Source organism: Penicillium coprophilum (assembly GCF_028826855.1).
Source record: "Penicillium coprophilum strain IBT 35676 chromosome Unknown utg000001l_segment0_segment0, whole genome shotgun sequence".
In the NCBI taxonomy this organism is placed as follows: domain Eukaryota; kingdom Fungi; phylum Ascomycota; class Eurotiomycetes; order Eurotiales; family Aspergillaceae; genus Penicillium; species Penicillium coprophilum.
The window spans coordinates 1,496,917-1,511,170 of NW_026622720.1; the positions used below are offsets into that span (position 1 = coordinate 1,496,917).

At 48.1% G+C, this 14,254-nt stretch overlaps 7 protein-coding genes across 7 annotated transcripts; 2 read left to right on the top strand and 5 right to left on the bottom strand.

Moving 5' to 3' along the window:
* Window positions 1-526: 526 nt before the first annotated feature.
* On the top strand, window positions 527-1,710 carry N7500_000552 (PH domain-containing protein; the record flags this gene model as incomplete). Its single annotated transcript, XM_056671698.1, has 2 exons — window positions 527-1,174; window positions 1,201-1,710. 2 exons carry the CDS (start codon window positions 527-529, stop codon window positions 1,708-1,710), a joined length of 1,158 nt encoding a protein of 385 aa, XP_056537271.1.
* Window positions 1,711-2,496: 786 nt separating this feature from the next.
* Window positions 2,497-4,080, bottom strand: N7500_000553 (DMT family transporter; the record flags this gene model as incomplete). Its single annotated transcript, XM_056671699.1, has 6 exons — window positions 2,497-2,802; window positions 2,861-3,276; window positions 3,335-3,407; window positions 3,478-3,483; window positions 3,537-3,860; window positions 3,958-4,080. The coding sequence occupies 6 exons, from the start codon at window positions 4,078-4,080 to the stop codon at window positions 2,497-2,499; spliced, it is 1,248 nt and encodes a 415-aa protein (XP_056537272.1).
* A 967-nt stretch (window positions 4,081-5,047) lies between these two features.
* On the bottom strand, window positions 5,048-6,075 carry rab7 (Rab family GTPase YPT7; the record flags this gene model as incomplete). Its single annotated transcript, XM_056671700.1, has 5 exons — window positions 5,048-5,157; window positions 5,225-5,648; window positions 5,709-5,804; window positions 5,903-5,956; window positions 6,046-6,075. 5 exons carry the CDS (start codon window positions 6,073-6,075, stop codon window positions 5,048-5,050), a joined length of 714 nt encoding a protein of 237 aa, XP_056537273.1.
* A 290-nt stretch (window positions 6,076-6,365) lies between these two features.
* N7500_000555 (ATG16 family protein) lies at window positions 6,366-7,140 on the top strand (the record flags this gene model as incomplete). Its single annotated transcript, XM_056671701.1, has 3 exons — window positions 6,366-6,450; window positions 6,515-6,891; window positions 6,982-7,140. 3 exons carry the CDS (start codon window positions 6,366-6,368, stop codon window positions 7,138-7,140), a joined length of 621 nt encoding a protein of 206 aa, XP_056537274.1.
* Window positions 7,141-7,287: 147 nt separating this feature from the next.
* On the bottom strand, window positions 7,288-8,905 carry N7500_000556 (HAD family hydrolase; the record flags this gene model as incomplete). The annotated part of the gene is made up of 4 exons (XM_056671702.1): window positions 7,288-7,794; window positions 7,855-8,000; window positions 8,059-8,120; window positions 8,172-8,905. 4 exons carry the CDS (start codon window positions 8,903-8,905, stop codon window positions 7,288-7,290), a joined length of 1,449 nt encoding a protein of 482 aa, XP_056537275.1.
* A 684-nt stretch (window positions 8,906-9,589) lies between these two features.
* Window positions 9,590-11,169, bottom strand: dot1 (histone methyltransferase DOT1; the record flags this gene model as incomplete). Its single annotated transcript, XM_056671703.1, has 2 exons — window positions 9,590-10,553; window positions 10,619-11,169. 2 exons carry the CDS (start codon window positions 11,167-11,169, stop codon window positions 9,590-9,592), a joined length of 1,515 nt encoding a protein of 504 aa, XP_056537276.1.
* Window positions 11,170-11,541: 372 nt separating this feature from the next.
* Window positions 11,542-14,176, bottom strand: spb1 (rRNA methyltransferase spb1; the record flags this gene model as incomplete). Its single annotated transcript, XM_056671704.1, has 4 exons — window positions 11,542-12,101; window positions 12,165-13,896; window positions 13,955-14,104; window positions 14,159-14,176. 4 exons carry the CDS (start codon window positions 14,174-14,176, stop codon window positions 11,542-11,544), a joined length of 2,460 nt encoding a protein of 819 aa, XP_056537277.1.
* Window positions 14,177-14,254: the final 78 nt, after the last annotated feature.

The following is a 14,254-nucleotide window of genomic DNA, read 5'->3' on the forward strand; positions in this document are numbered from 1 at the left end:
ATAATTGACTTGAGTACTCTAGACGGAGTACCCAGTACATAGTATTTCCATACTCACAGATGCATATATGCAGGTACTGAATACATCTCTCGATCTCGCATATAAGCATTGCACGTGATACGACCGTGTAATTTCTGTAATTTCTGTAATTTCCGATTGCCCAAATTAAATTGCAAATTGAATGTCTCCAAGGTCTGGACCCTGTGTATTTTTCTCTTTTCTCCTATATATTCGCCTACACCCAAAACATACGCTGCATACTATCCACCGACAACATTCCTAACATTACGTACACATCATTTTATTCGTTATATTCGCCTTAGGTTAATATAGTCAGACGCATATCGCATATATAATTTCCCATGCATATTGTAGATCCTAACTTTGCCGTTGAAGCCAAAGGGTCAGAAGGCTTGGTTCACCCCCCCCGTCATCCCCCCATCATCCCATCATCCCTCCGCATGATAAACTACATGCAGGCGCCGTGGGCTTCCCCCTTTTCTTTTCTTTCCTACCAAACCTCAACATGAATGCAGTGCTGAATCGGCCCTTCTCTGAGGGCAAAATTAAACTCCCCGAACCCGGCCCTTCATCTCATTACCGACCTCATAACAGTGGAACTTTGGATCCCTTTTCTCCAGTGAACGAAAATGGAAGCTTCGAATTCGATCGAGTCTTGAAGACAGGGAAAGTCTCTCGCCGAGTCAAACATAAACATGTCTTTCGCGCCTCATGGAAAGCAGCCTACCTCGTCCTCCGACCGAATCTCCTGTCCGTATACAAGGACGAGGAAACCACCCGCCTCCGAGTCTCCATTTCCCTATCTGAAGTGACCGCCGTCGCCCCCGTCAAGTCTCCGCGATCAACGCGGCGACATGTCTTCGGTGTCTTCACTCCATCTACTAATTACCGCTTCGAAGCTCTGACCGAACACGATGCCGAGGACTGGATCGCTCGCATTCGTGCCGAGACCCCAGGCGACGAGGACGAGCAAGCTTTCCTGGCTCTCACCCAAAGGCCCCAACCCCCCGCCATCCACAAACAACTCGTTGACGAGACAACCGAGCCCTCCGATTTCGATCACATTGGCCGCGCCAGCTCCCCGAGCCACACCGTGCACTGTCTCCACGCAGCAAAAATGCCCAGAGACTCCCTTACATCCAAGATTACTCGGGTAATGAAATGACCTCATTTTCAGAGTTCTCTGATGGACCTGCGCCAGCACGCGATAGCCGCCTACGATCTATGCGCTCCCTCCATTCACTGTCCGTTCCAGCAGAGGATAAACAAGTATCCCGCCCGTCAACATCTTTACCTCGAGACGCAAATAAATCGTCAGACCTGGGGATCCGGCGTGACCCAGAGCGGGTCATCTGTCAGGGGTACCTGCAGGGGCTGCGCATCCAAGGGACCGTGCGCCAATGGAAACGACTCTGGGTTGTGCTTCGACCCAAGAGTCTAGCCTTCTACAAAAATGAATCGGAATACGCAGCTATCAAGATCATCCCCATGTCTCAAGTATTTGATGCCGCAGAGGTGGACCCTTTGTCGAGATCCAAGACCTTCTGCATGCAGATCATCGCCGAAGAAAAGACCTATCGACTTTGTGCCCCAGAGGAAGAGTCCCTCGCGCGCTGGCTGGGTTCGTTGAAAAGCATTCTCGCTGCGCGCAGGAGATTGGATCCCGCTCCGGGAACTTCTGTATCATGAACCTCACTCTACGGAGCAGAGCCTGATATATTACTTCGCCTATCCCTATTTCCTTCGCTTTATTTCCTTTACATTTCAGCGACCCTCTTTCTTCATCTCTTACCTTTGATACCTCTTCTTTCAATATACCCAGGTTGGTGATTTCGTTTTGACTACTCGTCTCGTGGTGAGCTTAGGAGTTTTCAAAAAACAGATTGGCGTTTATTACCTTCGTGCACGTCAGGTGGGCGAAGGGGAGTTCTTCTTCATCACAAAGCTATCTAGCTTTTTTGAACATTTCATTTCCACTACACCCTTGTCTCTTTTATCTATTGAGACGATGCTCATTGTGCATCTATCCTTGTCACTGTCACGTCTGACATTCCCCTTTTCTGTCTTCTTCCATTTCAGCGTCTATATTGAGCACCTATTATGTATCATATTGCTTTAGGCTTTAGTACTCTAGTGCTTAATACATAATACCCATGAGGAATATCACATTCAAACCTTTCCAGCGGGTGACCCTGTGTGGTACTCCAGCTGTCTTTCCTGTTCATAAGATATACTTCAATTCGACAAAACGCTATCACCATAGCTTTGGTTCATACGTGGACATTCAACCCCAACTTACGAAATGCACGCGCAGAAATAGAGTTGTTGAGGATGTTGTTGAATGACTCTGTAATCTATATTCGGACTACCAGCTCATCGGCTAGGTAGCGAAGGGTAACCGGAGAACATGCTAAATTGTTATGTGAACAAGCTACAATGTGTAGCAATAAATACAAAAACCTTTGTAGACTCAAACTAACGCATTTCCTCTTCTTCAACAGGAATGCTGTTATACTCGCCTGAGAGGGCCCCGCCTGCTCCAGGAGTAGTGGCAAGATCGTCCTGAGGTTTGCTCTCGTGTTGCACGACCAAGAACGACGATACCACGATAGCTGCTCCAACCCAGTACAAAGGGCTGGAGTATTGCGACTGTAGGACCATCTGTCCAATCAGGGAGAGCGGGATAGTCATACTGAGCCCAACTGTCACGATGAGCGGTGTGGTGAGAAGCATAGCATAAGCCCAAGCGATGTCAGAGACAAATGATGCAAGTGCATTCGACTGATGGGCGTGAGGTTAGTCAAGGGTCGAAGGTGAAAAAGAGGGCTGGAAGACGTACTAGAATGATAAACCATACTCGTGACGTTTCGGGCAAGGAGAAAGTCTCTATTCCAGTCCAGTGCATGATGAAGAAACCAGGCCACAAAAGGATGATGTTGAAGAATCCGACTAGTCCGAAGAACAGTTGCATATTTACTCGGGACTCGTCGCCAACTTGTTTCTTCATCACAACAGTGTAAAGACCGTACATGATGGCGCTGAACGCTGCCATGGCGTCGCCGAGAGCAATCTCTCCTGTGGATTTGTGGGGGAATGAACCCTCGTTGCCATCTCCAGCATCACCTGTGTCAGGCGTGGAGAGGTCTACACGTGAGATCAAGATAATACCAACCAGAGAAGCCAAGACACCCATGAATTTCCGCATAGTGAATTTCTCAACACGGAACAGGGCACCAAAGACCATGGTCCATACACCTAGAAGAGGGAGAGTGAGAACTGGAGTTTGGACATATTTAGATAGGGGGGTCCTTACCACTGGTGGAAGTTAGAATGGTTGTACTTCCAACTGATGTAAATTGAAGACATCCCATGGCAAAGTAATTTGCCTATTCAGAAATACTTTGGTTAGTTCACTTCCAACATACAATGTACCAGATCTTGAGGTGTACGACATACAGTAAACTATGATAGGTTAGCCAGCTGGTCAGATCCAAACTTCAAGGTTGGGCACTCACCCATAGAAGACAAAACTGAATACTGAGTCTAGCTGTTGCTTTGAGCCCTAGCTTTCCACTTGGGGAATCCTGTCTCTCCGCCAAGAATCGCCCGCCCTCTTCATCGGAGGCGCTGCGCAGCATGCTCTCCTCCTCGGCCTTGGGGTCATGTGAATCCAAATGATTCAAGAAGCTCTTTATCGAAGTAATCTTAGCGAGCTTCCCGTGGCGCCAAAGAGCGAATGTTCGACGAGCGACGATTATCAGGAGGGGCATCATGAACATGGAGGTATTCGTATAAGTGACGAAGAAAGGTTTCGGATAGGTTTTGTCGGCGAAGATGGTCTGGATGGTAACCGCTGTGTAATTAGCTCACTGTCCTCAACAATAAATGCCTTACGCATTTTAAAATTCCAAAAAAAAAAAAACAGGGCACGCATACACTTCCAAGGAAATTCGAGGTTGTCCATAACACAACCACCACTAGGAGCAGGATGATTCCTAATGTCCGCCGCGCCACCCCCAGTGGCATCGCGCCAGCTCCTTCAGGCGTGGCTGAGACCATGATCACTGTAGTTGAGGGGTTTGGGAGAACGGGTAAATTTGCGAGACTTGTCAAGGTGTTATCAGGAGCCTGTCGCTGATGTCGCAATCGTTACGTTTGCAGCCGAGGATTCCGAGTTGGACGGAGTATCGGCTGTCACCTAAAGCACAAACGATATATAGATGAGGGCAAATGAATGAGTGCCACGAGACTTCTTGCCTAAAGAGTGCTTGAAGAGAACACGGGGTTAGATGCCAAGCATTCTCGAGATAAGGGTCCCGGGTGGGGAGAAATGTAGTCGCCGATACTTTGCATTAGGGGCATATTCACCGTCACGCTATCTAACGGAGTTTACCTTGAATCGCCTTTAACTCCGCGGATTTGAATTATTGGATGATTTACCTATAGGATATATAAACTGATTTGATCTACAGAACCTCTTATGACAGGGTATGATGCCAGATGTAAAATAAAGACCGGACAATACGATTGTATAGGTCGAAAAGAACCAGAAATTCTAGTTTTAGCCTATTAAAAGGGTTGCCCAGGATCACCACTACGCTTCTAAACAATAGACACATACACCGAAGACAGTCGCGTAATGCGGTTAGACTTATTGCAGTAATCACCAACCACATGTGGTAAATACACATGAACAATGGCTGTGATCAGGGGTAATCTTCCGTGATAATGGGTCTGATACTATTGGATCTAGTTTGGGACATTGGAAAATGAAGTTGGTATTGCATAAGTCCAAAAAAGACACTGCCTGCATAAAACTGTACTGAAAGGTTCGAGATGTTTCCCTCTCAGGCAAATTCCACTGAAACTAAGACATCTACAAGACACCGGGGGAAGGGCAAGGTCACCCATAGCAAACCCCCTGGTCTCCTATACAGACTCAGAACCGGAGACCAAACAGATAGTATGAAAAATGAAAGACAAAGGAAATAGGTCGCTGGAATATCATGTGAATGGGAAGGGTATATCAACAGGCACAGCCATCACGGTCATTGTCTAGATGGATGTTGATTGGGTCGCTGAATTCACCGCTGAATTCCTCAGCCTCTTCCTGGGCAAGTGCACTCCGCGCAATAACTAAATTGTGGTCAGCAAACTTGAAAGAGTACAGCGGTTCTTGACAAAACAGTGGGGTTTTACTCACCTTCAAATGCTTGCTCGACGTTGATTGCTTCCTTGGCACTGGTCTCGAAGTAAGGAATGTTACCCTTCGACTGGCAGAAGGTCATAGCCCGTTTTGAGGAGATCATGCGCTTGTTCTCCTCTACATCGACCTTGTTGCCGATCACAACCTGCACATGACCATCAGCACGGACCAACATATCATTCTTGCCTGGTGCTGCTGCTGCACACGAGATAAGGAACAGGAATGTGTAGGAACAACTTACGAATGGAAAACTCTCTGGATCTCTCGGGCTTGCTTGGATCAAGAACTCATCACGCCAACTGTCGAGGGCCTCAAAACTCTTAGAGTTGTTCACGTCGTAGACCAGTACACAGCAGTCAGCTCCACGGTAGAAGGCGACTCCCAATGACTGGAACCGTTCTTGGCCTGCAGTATCCCAGATCTGACAACAAGTCAGTTATTGCCCCTTATCACGATGGGGCTAGTGTCTCCAACGCCTTACCTGCATTGTCACCAGTCGGTCGTCGACAAGAACTTCCTTTGTGAGGAAATCAGCTCCGATAGTCGCTTTGTAGCTTCCACTGAACTTCTTATTGACCTGTTCATCGCGGAAGATTGCATGTTAGCGATTGGAGGAACTCGTCACCGACCGCGGTACGGCCGCAGAGAGGTATTTGGGGGCGAGGTTGAACAGACATATTGGTTCATCAAACTTGTTTTTCCGACTCCGCTATCACCAAGGATGATAACCTAGATTTTCGAAACGGCACCAGTCAGCAAAAAGTCCACTTTGTGAAGGATCCGATGCTCGTAACACGGAGCAGGTGCGGAGATTGTACCTTGAGGAGGACCTTCTTCCTTGACGCCATGCTTAGGGATCGGTCAAGTGACCAAATGTAAATGTGTGGGGGATAAACAAGAAATTGGCTATTAAGCAAAGAGCTATTATCAGCCTTCACTAGGCCTCTATAAACCAGATAAGGGCAAGGTAGTTGGAGAGTTGGGTCGGGTTGCAGCCGGATTCGATGATGCATGAGGCCTGGGCGGTGGAGCGGGCGGTGGGCAGTTGATAACGATTAGCACCGCATCTCGCTCCCGAGGCGGCAACCAACTCCACTTCATCACATTCAGGTACATCCCCATTTGCTTGAGAAGGCTTATGGCCCACTGGAGGGAGGAATACTTGGCTGCCCTGACAGTCAGAGATAACCGAGAGAAAGCAAATGCTCCCCTCTACGCTGCCTGTCAGTTTATAAGTGATGCTCTCTTTGTTGACCGATCGCAACTGACATCATTTACCAAATCTAGATGCCCAGCTTGCAGATCGCACCAGCAACTTAGAAATAACAGCAAAATGTGCCAGTCCTGCAACAGCGCAGAGTGAAGCTCAATCCACCGTTCCTTCTCCTATAGTTCCACTTTCCAAAAAGCAACGGCCGGCTGAGCCAGGGTTTCCCCCGACCGATCTCCTCAATGCTACTCGTGCAGATTTGTCCGAGGCGCAGCGACTCCGCTCAGAATTACAAGACCGCTTGAATCGAGTCAATACAGAAGTGGAAACACTTCGCAAGAAAAGTTCGCAAGAGGGTCGACGAATCAATGCTTTGGAAAGCGAGAGGGCGCATCTCAAGCTACGATTGCAAGACAGAGATGCGGAGCTGAAAGGGAAGGCTAAGCTGCTAGAGGTAGGCTGTCTTGATTTTTACATAAGCTTTCCAATCACGCAGGGGTGGGCGAGGGAAAGTGGCTAACTTGAGTTATGTGCATTTCTTCAGGATTTCCAAGATGAACTAGCGACACTAAACCTTCAGCTTAATATGACCGAAGAACGGTCAACTCGACTTAAGAATGAGAACCAAGATCTAGTTGATCGTTGGATGGCTAGGATGGGGCAAGAAGCTGAGGCTATGAATGATGCATCAAAGTATTCCTGATTAGTCCCAATGCACCGAGCAGGTGACAGGGCAAGTTTGATGGAAGAGACTAGATCATAGCCTTTGTGACATTCAGATCTTGAATTGTAATATTTTGCCCCTTACATGGCACGTAAAAGCTATAGATACGTGATCATGCGGCTTACATCACGGCTTGCTGGTCCTTCCACTAAGTGCTTGGATAGCAAGTGCTGTACCAAGGCCGCGGTTCATCATCTTCTTTCCTTCAATTGGAAGGCTATATAGATATCCAGCCTCCCAACCGCCGTCCTCCATCTGCAGGTCCTTGAGTGCCTCAAAGTCCTGGTAATTGTATACCGCCATCGAGTTACATACGACAAGCCGCATTGCCAGGGCAATACTGTCACCAGGGAGTCCAACACGCTCTTGAACTCGATCCTTCAGTAGTGGCCCGATAGTTTCCGCCAAAGTTGGATCTTTCGTAACCACGAGCAGTCGGTTCACATAGAATAAGAACCAATCCGGGCAGCGGTAATAATACGCGCCCTTTGAATATGCTCTGTGGTAAAGGACGTTGCGGACCCAGTTGAACATTTTCTGGACCTGATGTCCTCGCTGGTAAAGATAGAATGAAGCACATAGGTTCACACTAGCGACAGCATCGACCCTTGGTCTGTTGAGGTCATGATATAGCTAAAATGTAAAATCATGAGGTGTTGATATGAAATGCTGGAGTAAAATGAGTAGACTTACAATCATGATATCGTCTACATTCATCCACTCAAGCATCTGGTCAAGAAGGGAGTGTGCAATCGCATCGTTGTATTTGACAACTTGCAAGGCCAGTGCGGTAGTATCATTGTCATTTGGTAAACTTTCCAAACCAAAAGGAGGTGTTCCTGAATATTCCCAGCCATTATTATAAAGTCACCGAGCCGAGTGATCTCAATGGCATACCGCAATAGAAGTTCCAAAATTCTGCCTGGCGACAATCGGGCTTGTCCAGAATCACAAGTTCTCTTTCAAATAGTTAGATATGTGTTGCTTGATAACCATGGGGGTATCCATACTCATCACCCGTGGCCTCCAAAATCAGCAATTGAACATAGTTTTCCATAAAATTAACACCACTGTCCGTGAATGAATTCAGCTGCTTTGCATTGTCTTGCAAATAGGCCTTCCCACGAACAATTGGGTCATGAAGGATGTTTTTCACGGTTCGAGCTAACACCGACGTATCTTCGAAGAGAATACTGTGCATTCCTAAAGATTGAGCAGCTGCAAAGTTCTGTATCTTATCGTCCACAAAGATGATTCTCTGAGGCTCTATTCCAGTGGACTTCAAGACGTGCTGGTAAAATCCAAAATTGGGTTTCCGCATACCAGCGGCAGATGAAGTGAAGATATCATCAAACAATGACCAGAATGTAGCACCCCATCGGGTATGAAGGGCATCAAAGTCAGGCTTGGAGATGTTTGACATGGCAAAAACTTTGAGCGAGGGGTGCTCTTTTCGCAAAGCTCGGATCCAGGATACTATTTCCTGGTCATATTCGACTGTGGTGCGTGCGAGACCAACTGCCTTGCTGAGCTCTGATGGATCGAACTTGAACTGCTTTCCAACGAGCTCGTAGCATGTGGTCTCTTCAATCTCACCACACTCATATTGCATCCACGGTAAGGTTGAAGTGTAGCGTTTGTGAGGTGGGATGGCTTCGTTAGTAGAGATACGAGCAGGGGTCTTGATCAAGACCCCTCCAAGGTCTAGGACAATAGCATCAAATGTCGAGGCTGGTACAGTCATTGTGGGGTTATAGGATTGTAGAGTTGTAGAATAGTAGAATTAGATCTAAAGCATCAAAAATTACCGCTTATATACTGCTATTCTATGTGATTGGGCTTGTCTGCAGAAGAAAGTCCTGATGCATGGTATGATCTATCTTAGACTGTGAGCCAATTGCTGACACGCATCACACATAGATCCGGTCGAACATGGAGGAGTAGGGAAACTGAAAGAATTTTCTCACCGTACACGATAGGTTTTGGAAGCTATCGTGAATGCACATCGAGTAAGGGCCTGCTTTGTGCCACTTTGATCTCGCCTACATACCCAGACATGTACTCTGTATGCTGCCTTCGCTTCTCGCACGGCTATACTTTCTCATTTCGATTTCCATAGGTTTTCCCCTGGTTCATATCTATCTGGGCACCGGGGTCGCTTTCCCGGCCCCGGTTGTGCCTACTGAGAATCTTGGTCACACCTGCCCAGGTGGGCTGCGCAATGCGATGAAACCCTGCAGTAACCGTAAGGACCTGAACTTGAAGACACGATCCAATTTGTACATTCAGGTTGTCGGAAAATAGTATCATACAATAATTCAACAGCGAAAATATATCCAATAACGGACAAGGTAATGTACAAATGTGCCGAAAATCAAAATAAAGGTATGTGCAATGCCAAGATACCAAGCTAAGCAGCCATTGAAGACTATAGCGTACTATCAATGAAGGCTTTTAGCCGAGAGCTGTCTTTAGTGGCAATGAAATATGTACCGCCAACGTCAGTCCAGCTCACGTTGTTTGACCAGTATTCCTTTTGCTGGACCTTGAGGAGATTGATCGGAGAATTCAGGTTGCGAGATTGGATTTTGTGACCAGCGGGAACAAAAGACTTAAGTGAGACAATTTTGCAGCCTTCTTTCATATCCAGAAAGTGGTTGATCAGCTCATTGTTCAGTTGGGGGGTGAAAGCTTGATTGTTGATGAGCACCACATCAGCCCGCTTCAAGACGCTGGTGATACTCTCCTGCTCGAGGAAGTCACCTCGGACAAGATGAGTTTTGCCTGGTGCAATGCCCCATAGCCTGCATCGGGCTTTGAACTCTGATTGCTGCATATCTGCCAAATCACATGCGTTTGTCATCATCTCGCAACCCCAACTCTCACAGCCAACCTCAAGTGCCGCTTGAAGAACGACATTACCTACGCCCGAGCCAAGATCGACAAAGACCTGACCAGATTTGAGCTTGGTTTCTTTGAAAATTGTGCTGATAAAGCGAGGGAGAAGTTCTCCGTAGACATTGTCCGTGCCATTCTCGTATTGCCGGAGGGACTCCACATGAGGGGATACCGTGCGCGAGTAGATTTGTGTGAGAATTCTTTCCACCCAAGGTAAACCAATGCTTTGTTTTGCATCCAAGTGTTTCGCAAGGCTGCCGTTTGTCCTTAACCGCTGAATAGCCTTGTTGTAATCATCGACAGCTTCCCGAAACTGGGGTTCGGATGTTACAGCCAGAGCCCGGCGCAATCGACGCTTGATCCCGGTCGTCTCGTCGTTGAACAGATCCGCCTCCTCGCTGGGAATGTAATTATCGGCGACCGTTTCGATGACCTGAACAATGTCGTCGATAGGTCGGAATTCGTCATTTTCTCGGGGAACCACGGAGTCATATCTGGCCAAGCAGTAGATTAGCATTCTAGTAATTATCAAAGAAAATGGCACAACCAAACAACGTACCTCTCCTGCTGCGAAGCACTGGGGTATTGCAGGAGAATCTCTTTGGGCTTGCCCTCGGCGCCAAAAGCGGGCTTGAACTTGCCGGCCTTTTTTCCCGACGTTATATCCGCGGCATGTATCATTTTAAACGGGCGAGATCCTTCTTCCGAAAATGCTTTCACCGAGCGGAGACGCCGCTCCGGGTCGGGTTCGGCGCTCGCGCTGGTCCTTGCACGCTTATGCACTTCAAAGGAAGCCTCGCTGTCGCTTGCGTCATCGTCGCTCGAGAGTCGTTGTTCGGGTGTTGGTCTTTTCCGAATGCGCGAGGGCGTACTCAGTCGTTTTGCCGAGCGTGTGTCCAGGTCACTTGAGACCGATCGAGATTTTGGGGCCTGCGCCTTCCGGTTCCGCTCGGTCGACTGGACTCGAGGTGATCGACTTTCCGATGGTTGTGTAACCGAGCGTGTAGGAGCTGCAGGTCGAGTCTGTACGACCTTGCGAATTTGCGCCTTCTTTGGCTGTAAAGAGAAGGCCCCGGCCCCTCCTTTCTGAAGGTGGTCGAAAAAGCCCATATGGATAAGGATAGATATAAACAATCGATACAGCAAGAAAAGAATGTATGTAAAGTATGCAATAGAACCGATTTGAAGAATATAAGTAGAATGCGAGCAAGATGGGAGTGGGAGAAAGAAAAGAAACGAGCAGGGCTTATCGATTAAGGCGCCACTGGGGAAACCACGCGATCCCGCGTTCCTTGGCATTTCTCGGGGCTTTTGTCGACAGCGTCATGGATGTCTGCATATGTTTACCTGGACCTACATGTTCTATATTGAACAATCGGTGAAGTCTGAAATAGATATTGAGATACTTGTGGAATGAACCCTGGGGTATCATAATTATTTTTGCTATGTAAAATTGTCTGATTCAAACTATGAACACACCCTCTATTTCCCTGACTTCTTCTTTGCCAGTCTCTTCTCCGCACGAACATCCTTCTTCATACGAGCATCGACAATCTTGTATTTGCCCTTGACACCCTTAGGACGGCCAGAGATACCACGGTTAGGACCCTTGGCCACCACAAGCTTGACTTCCTGCTTGGGCTTCTTCTTGGTTGCTCTGCTCATCAGTCTTGCGATGGCGCCCGCCTTGTCCCGCTCGCTAAGAGCGTCGTCCTCTGCCAGAAGGGCTGACTTCTTGCGGAGTTTCTCAAGTCTTTGGGCCGCCTTGTACTTCTTGCGTCCCTGGGCCTCCATGACCTTCTTGATCGGGCGGGCATTGATGGCACGCATCTTTTCTCTGATAGCAGCTGCGGCAGCCTTGGTGATGGGGCGGACAGGCTTGCTGTGCTTGCCCTCATCGTCGAGGAACCATTCGGGAAGACCGTCCACGTCGCGGAAGGCGAATCGGTTGAAGCCATCATCAACAATGTCAGATGACCTCTTTTCTCCAGTAGCCATTGACTGCGCAAGAGCCATGGCCTCCGCAGTGATGATATCGATGTCTGTAGTGGAAAAACACATGTTAGTCAGGATATCATTCATCTTGGGTATCAACTGCAACTTACCCAGCTGACCATTCGCTTTTAGCGGATCTTTCGCTTCTGTGTCTTCAGCCTCGCTCTCATCGGACTCATTGACCCAGTCATTGTGGTTCGTCTTGCTCTTCTTCTTTGCGTCCTTCTTCTTGTTCTTTTCTTTAGTGGCAGGAGCCTTCTCTTCTTCCTCCTCATCTTCATCCATCGCAAAGATGTTATCGCTCTCTTCCTCTTCCTCCTCTACCTCCTGTACCTGGTCCTCTTCCTCGTCTTCCTCCTCCTCACCTTCTAGCCCTTCAAAGATATCTTGATCGAAGAACATGGAGGCGTTGTTTGAAAGTTTCTTAGCCTCAAGTGCTTGATTAGCAGCAGTAGCTTCTTCGTCCGAGTCCTCCTCCTCTTCTTCATCACTACTGCCCTTCTCTCTGTCCGAGAAGCCCTCCCACTCGTCAACCTCGTATTGCTTGCGTGTCTTCTTAGCACGCAATTTCGAATCTTTGTCTTCCAGACGGCCGGTATACTGGCTGTACATGTCGTCGAGCTCCCTTTCGAGGCGGTCCTCCTCGTCGTCGCTCTCTTCGGTTTCAGACTCAGATTCGTTTTCACTTTCGCTCTCAGCGGGAATATCACGAGCATGGACAACCGCGTCTCTGGCATTCTCCCGGTCCACGCGTCTCAAAGTGAATGTGGTGTCGTCGCCTGTCATACCAAGCTGCTCCATACCAATTTCCATGGGGGTAGTCATGTTCATCTGCATTCGAATGATATCCTTGCGCTTCTTTTCATTCTCCTTGCGTCTTTCCTTCTTGCCCTTGGCGGTCTGCTGCTCTCGCATGCGGATTAAGTCCTCCTGGATCTGCAGCTCTTCGTCCATAGGGGCCACCTCGGCCACTTCTTCTGTCTCGCCTTCTGTGGTTGGTTTCTTTTTGACGACAAGTCCAAACTTCTCACGACACTTGATACGCCATCTGAGCAAGTTGCGGAATTCCTTCTTGCCCAGGATTTTCAAATCCTCACAGCAAGTTCTGATCTCATCCGTTGTTTCCTCCAAACGTTCGAGCGTGGACAACGCAAGGTCACCACCTGGCGGTTGCTGGAAGCTAAGTTTGTTGTATCCACCCAAGATAGCAATAGGATCAATAGAGTTGATGAAATCCGTCACTGGGAGCTCCTTGTGTTGGGTATAATCTCCTTCTTCGTAACCTTCACGCTTGCGCTTCTTCTTTTCCGGGTTGAAAACCTTCGCTTCGTAGTTGGGAGTAGGAGCGGCAAGTTCAGCAAAGACGTGCTTCGGGTCGAGGAACTTCGGGTCAATGCGCTTGGGGGCCTTGAATCCGCGGCAGACGACGAAAATTTCGGCAGAGACATTTCGGGACGAAGGAGGCTTGGTTGCCTCAACGGAGTTGAACAGCTGCTTGAAAACCCACAGCAAAGGGTTGTAATCCTTGGAACGGAAGACCTTAGTAACAAAAGTTCCGCCCTCACCCAAGAAATCGGTAGCCAGTCTGAGGGACTCCAACACCAGTTCGGCCTGGGAGAAAGCATCCTGAACCCACGCGGCACCGACGTTGGGAGCACCATCGTGAAGCACGACATCTGCTTTCCAGTGCTTGATATGAGATCGAATTGTTGCGCGACACTTGTCCGTTGTGATATCGCTCTGGAAAGTAATGGCTCGAGGAATCGGCTTAATAGGGGAGAGATCGACACCAATGATAAGACTCTGCGCAGGCATGTACTCTGCGGCGACTTGACACCATGACTGCTCGGCTGTTAGAGAAGGACTTTTGGGAGAGAAGGTGCCATTTGAGGATACTTACACCAGGCGCAGCGCAAAGATCGATACAAACCCTGCTTTTCTCCAAGAACCCATATTTTTGATTCAACTGGATCAACTTGAAGGCGGCACGGGCTCTGTAACCTTTCTCTTTGGCAAGTCGATACCACTTATCCAAACGACCTTTTCCATGCTAAAAAATAGTTAGAACATAAAGTAATGCCAGCTGAGATGAGATAGAACATACCTTTTTCTGGATCGCCATTTTGAAGGAAAGCTGATCTCAATAGACCAGAAAATCCTTTTCAAGTGACTGGGGAAACAAAACGAAATGTATACTTTT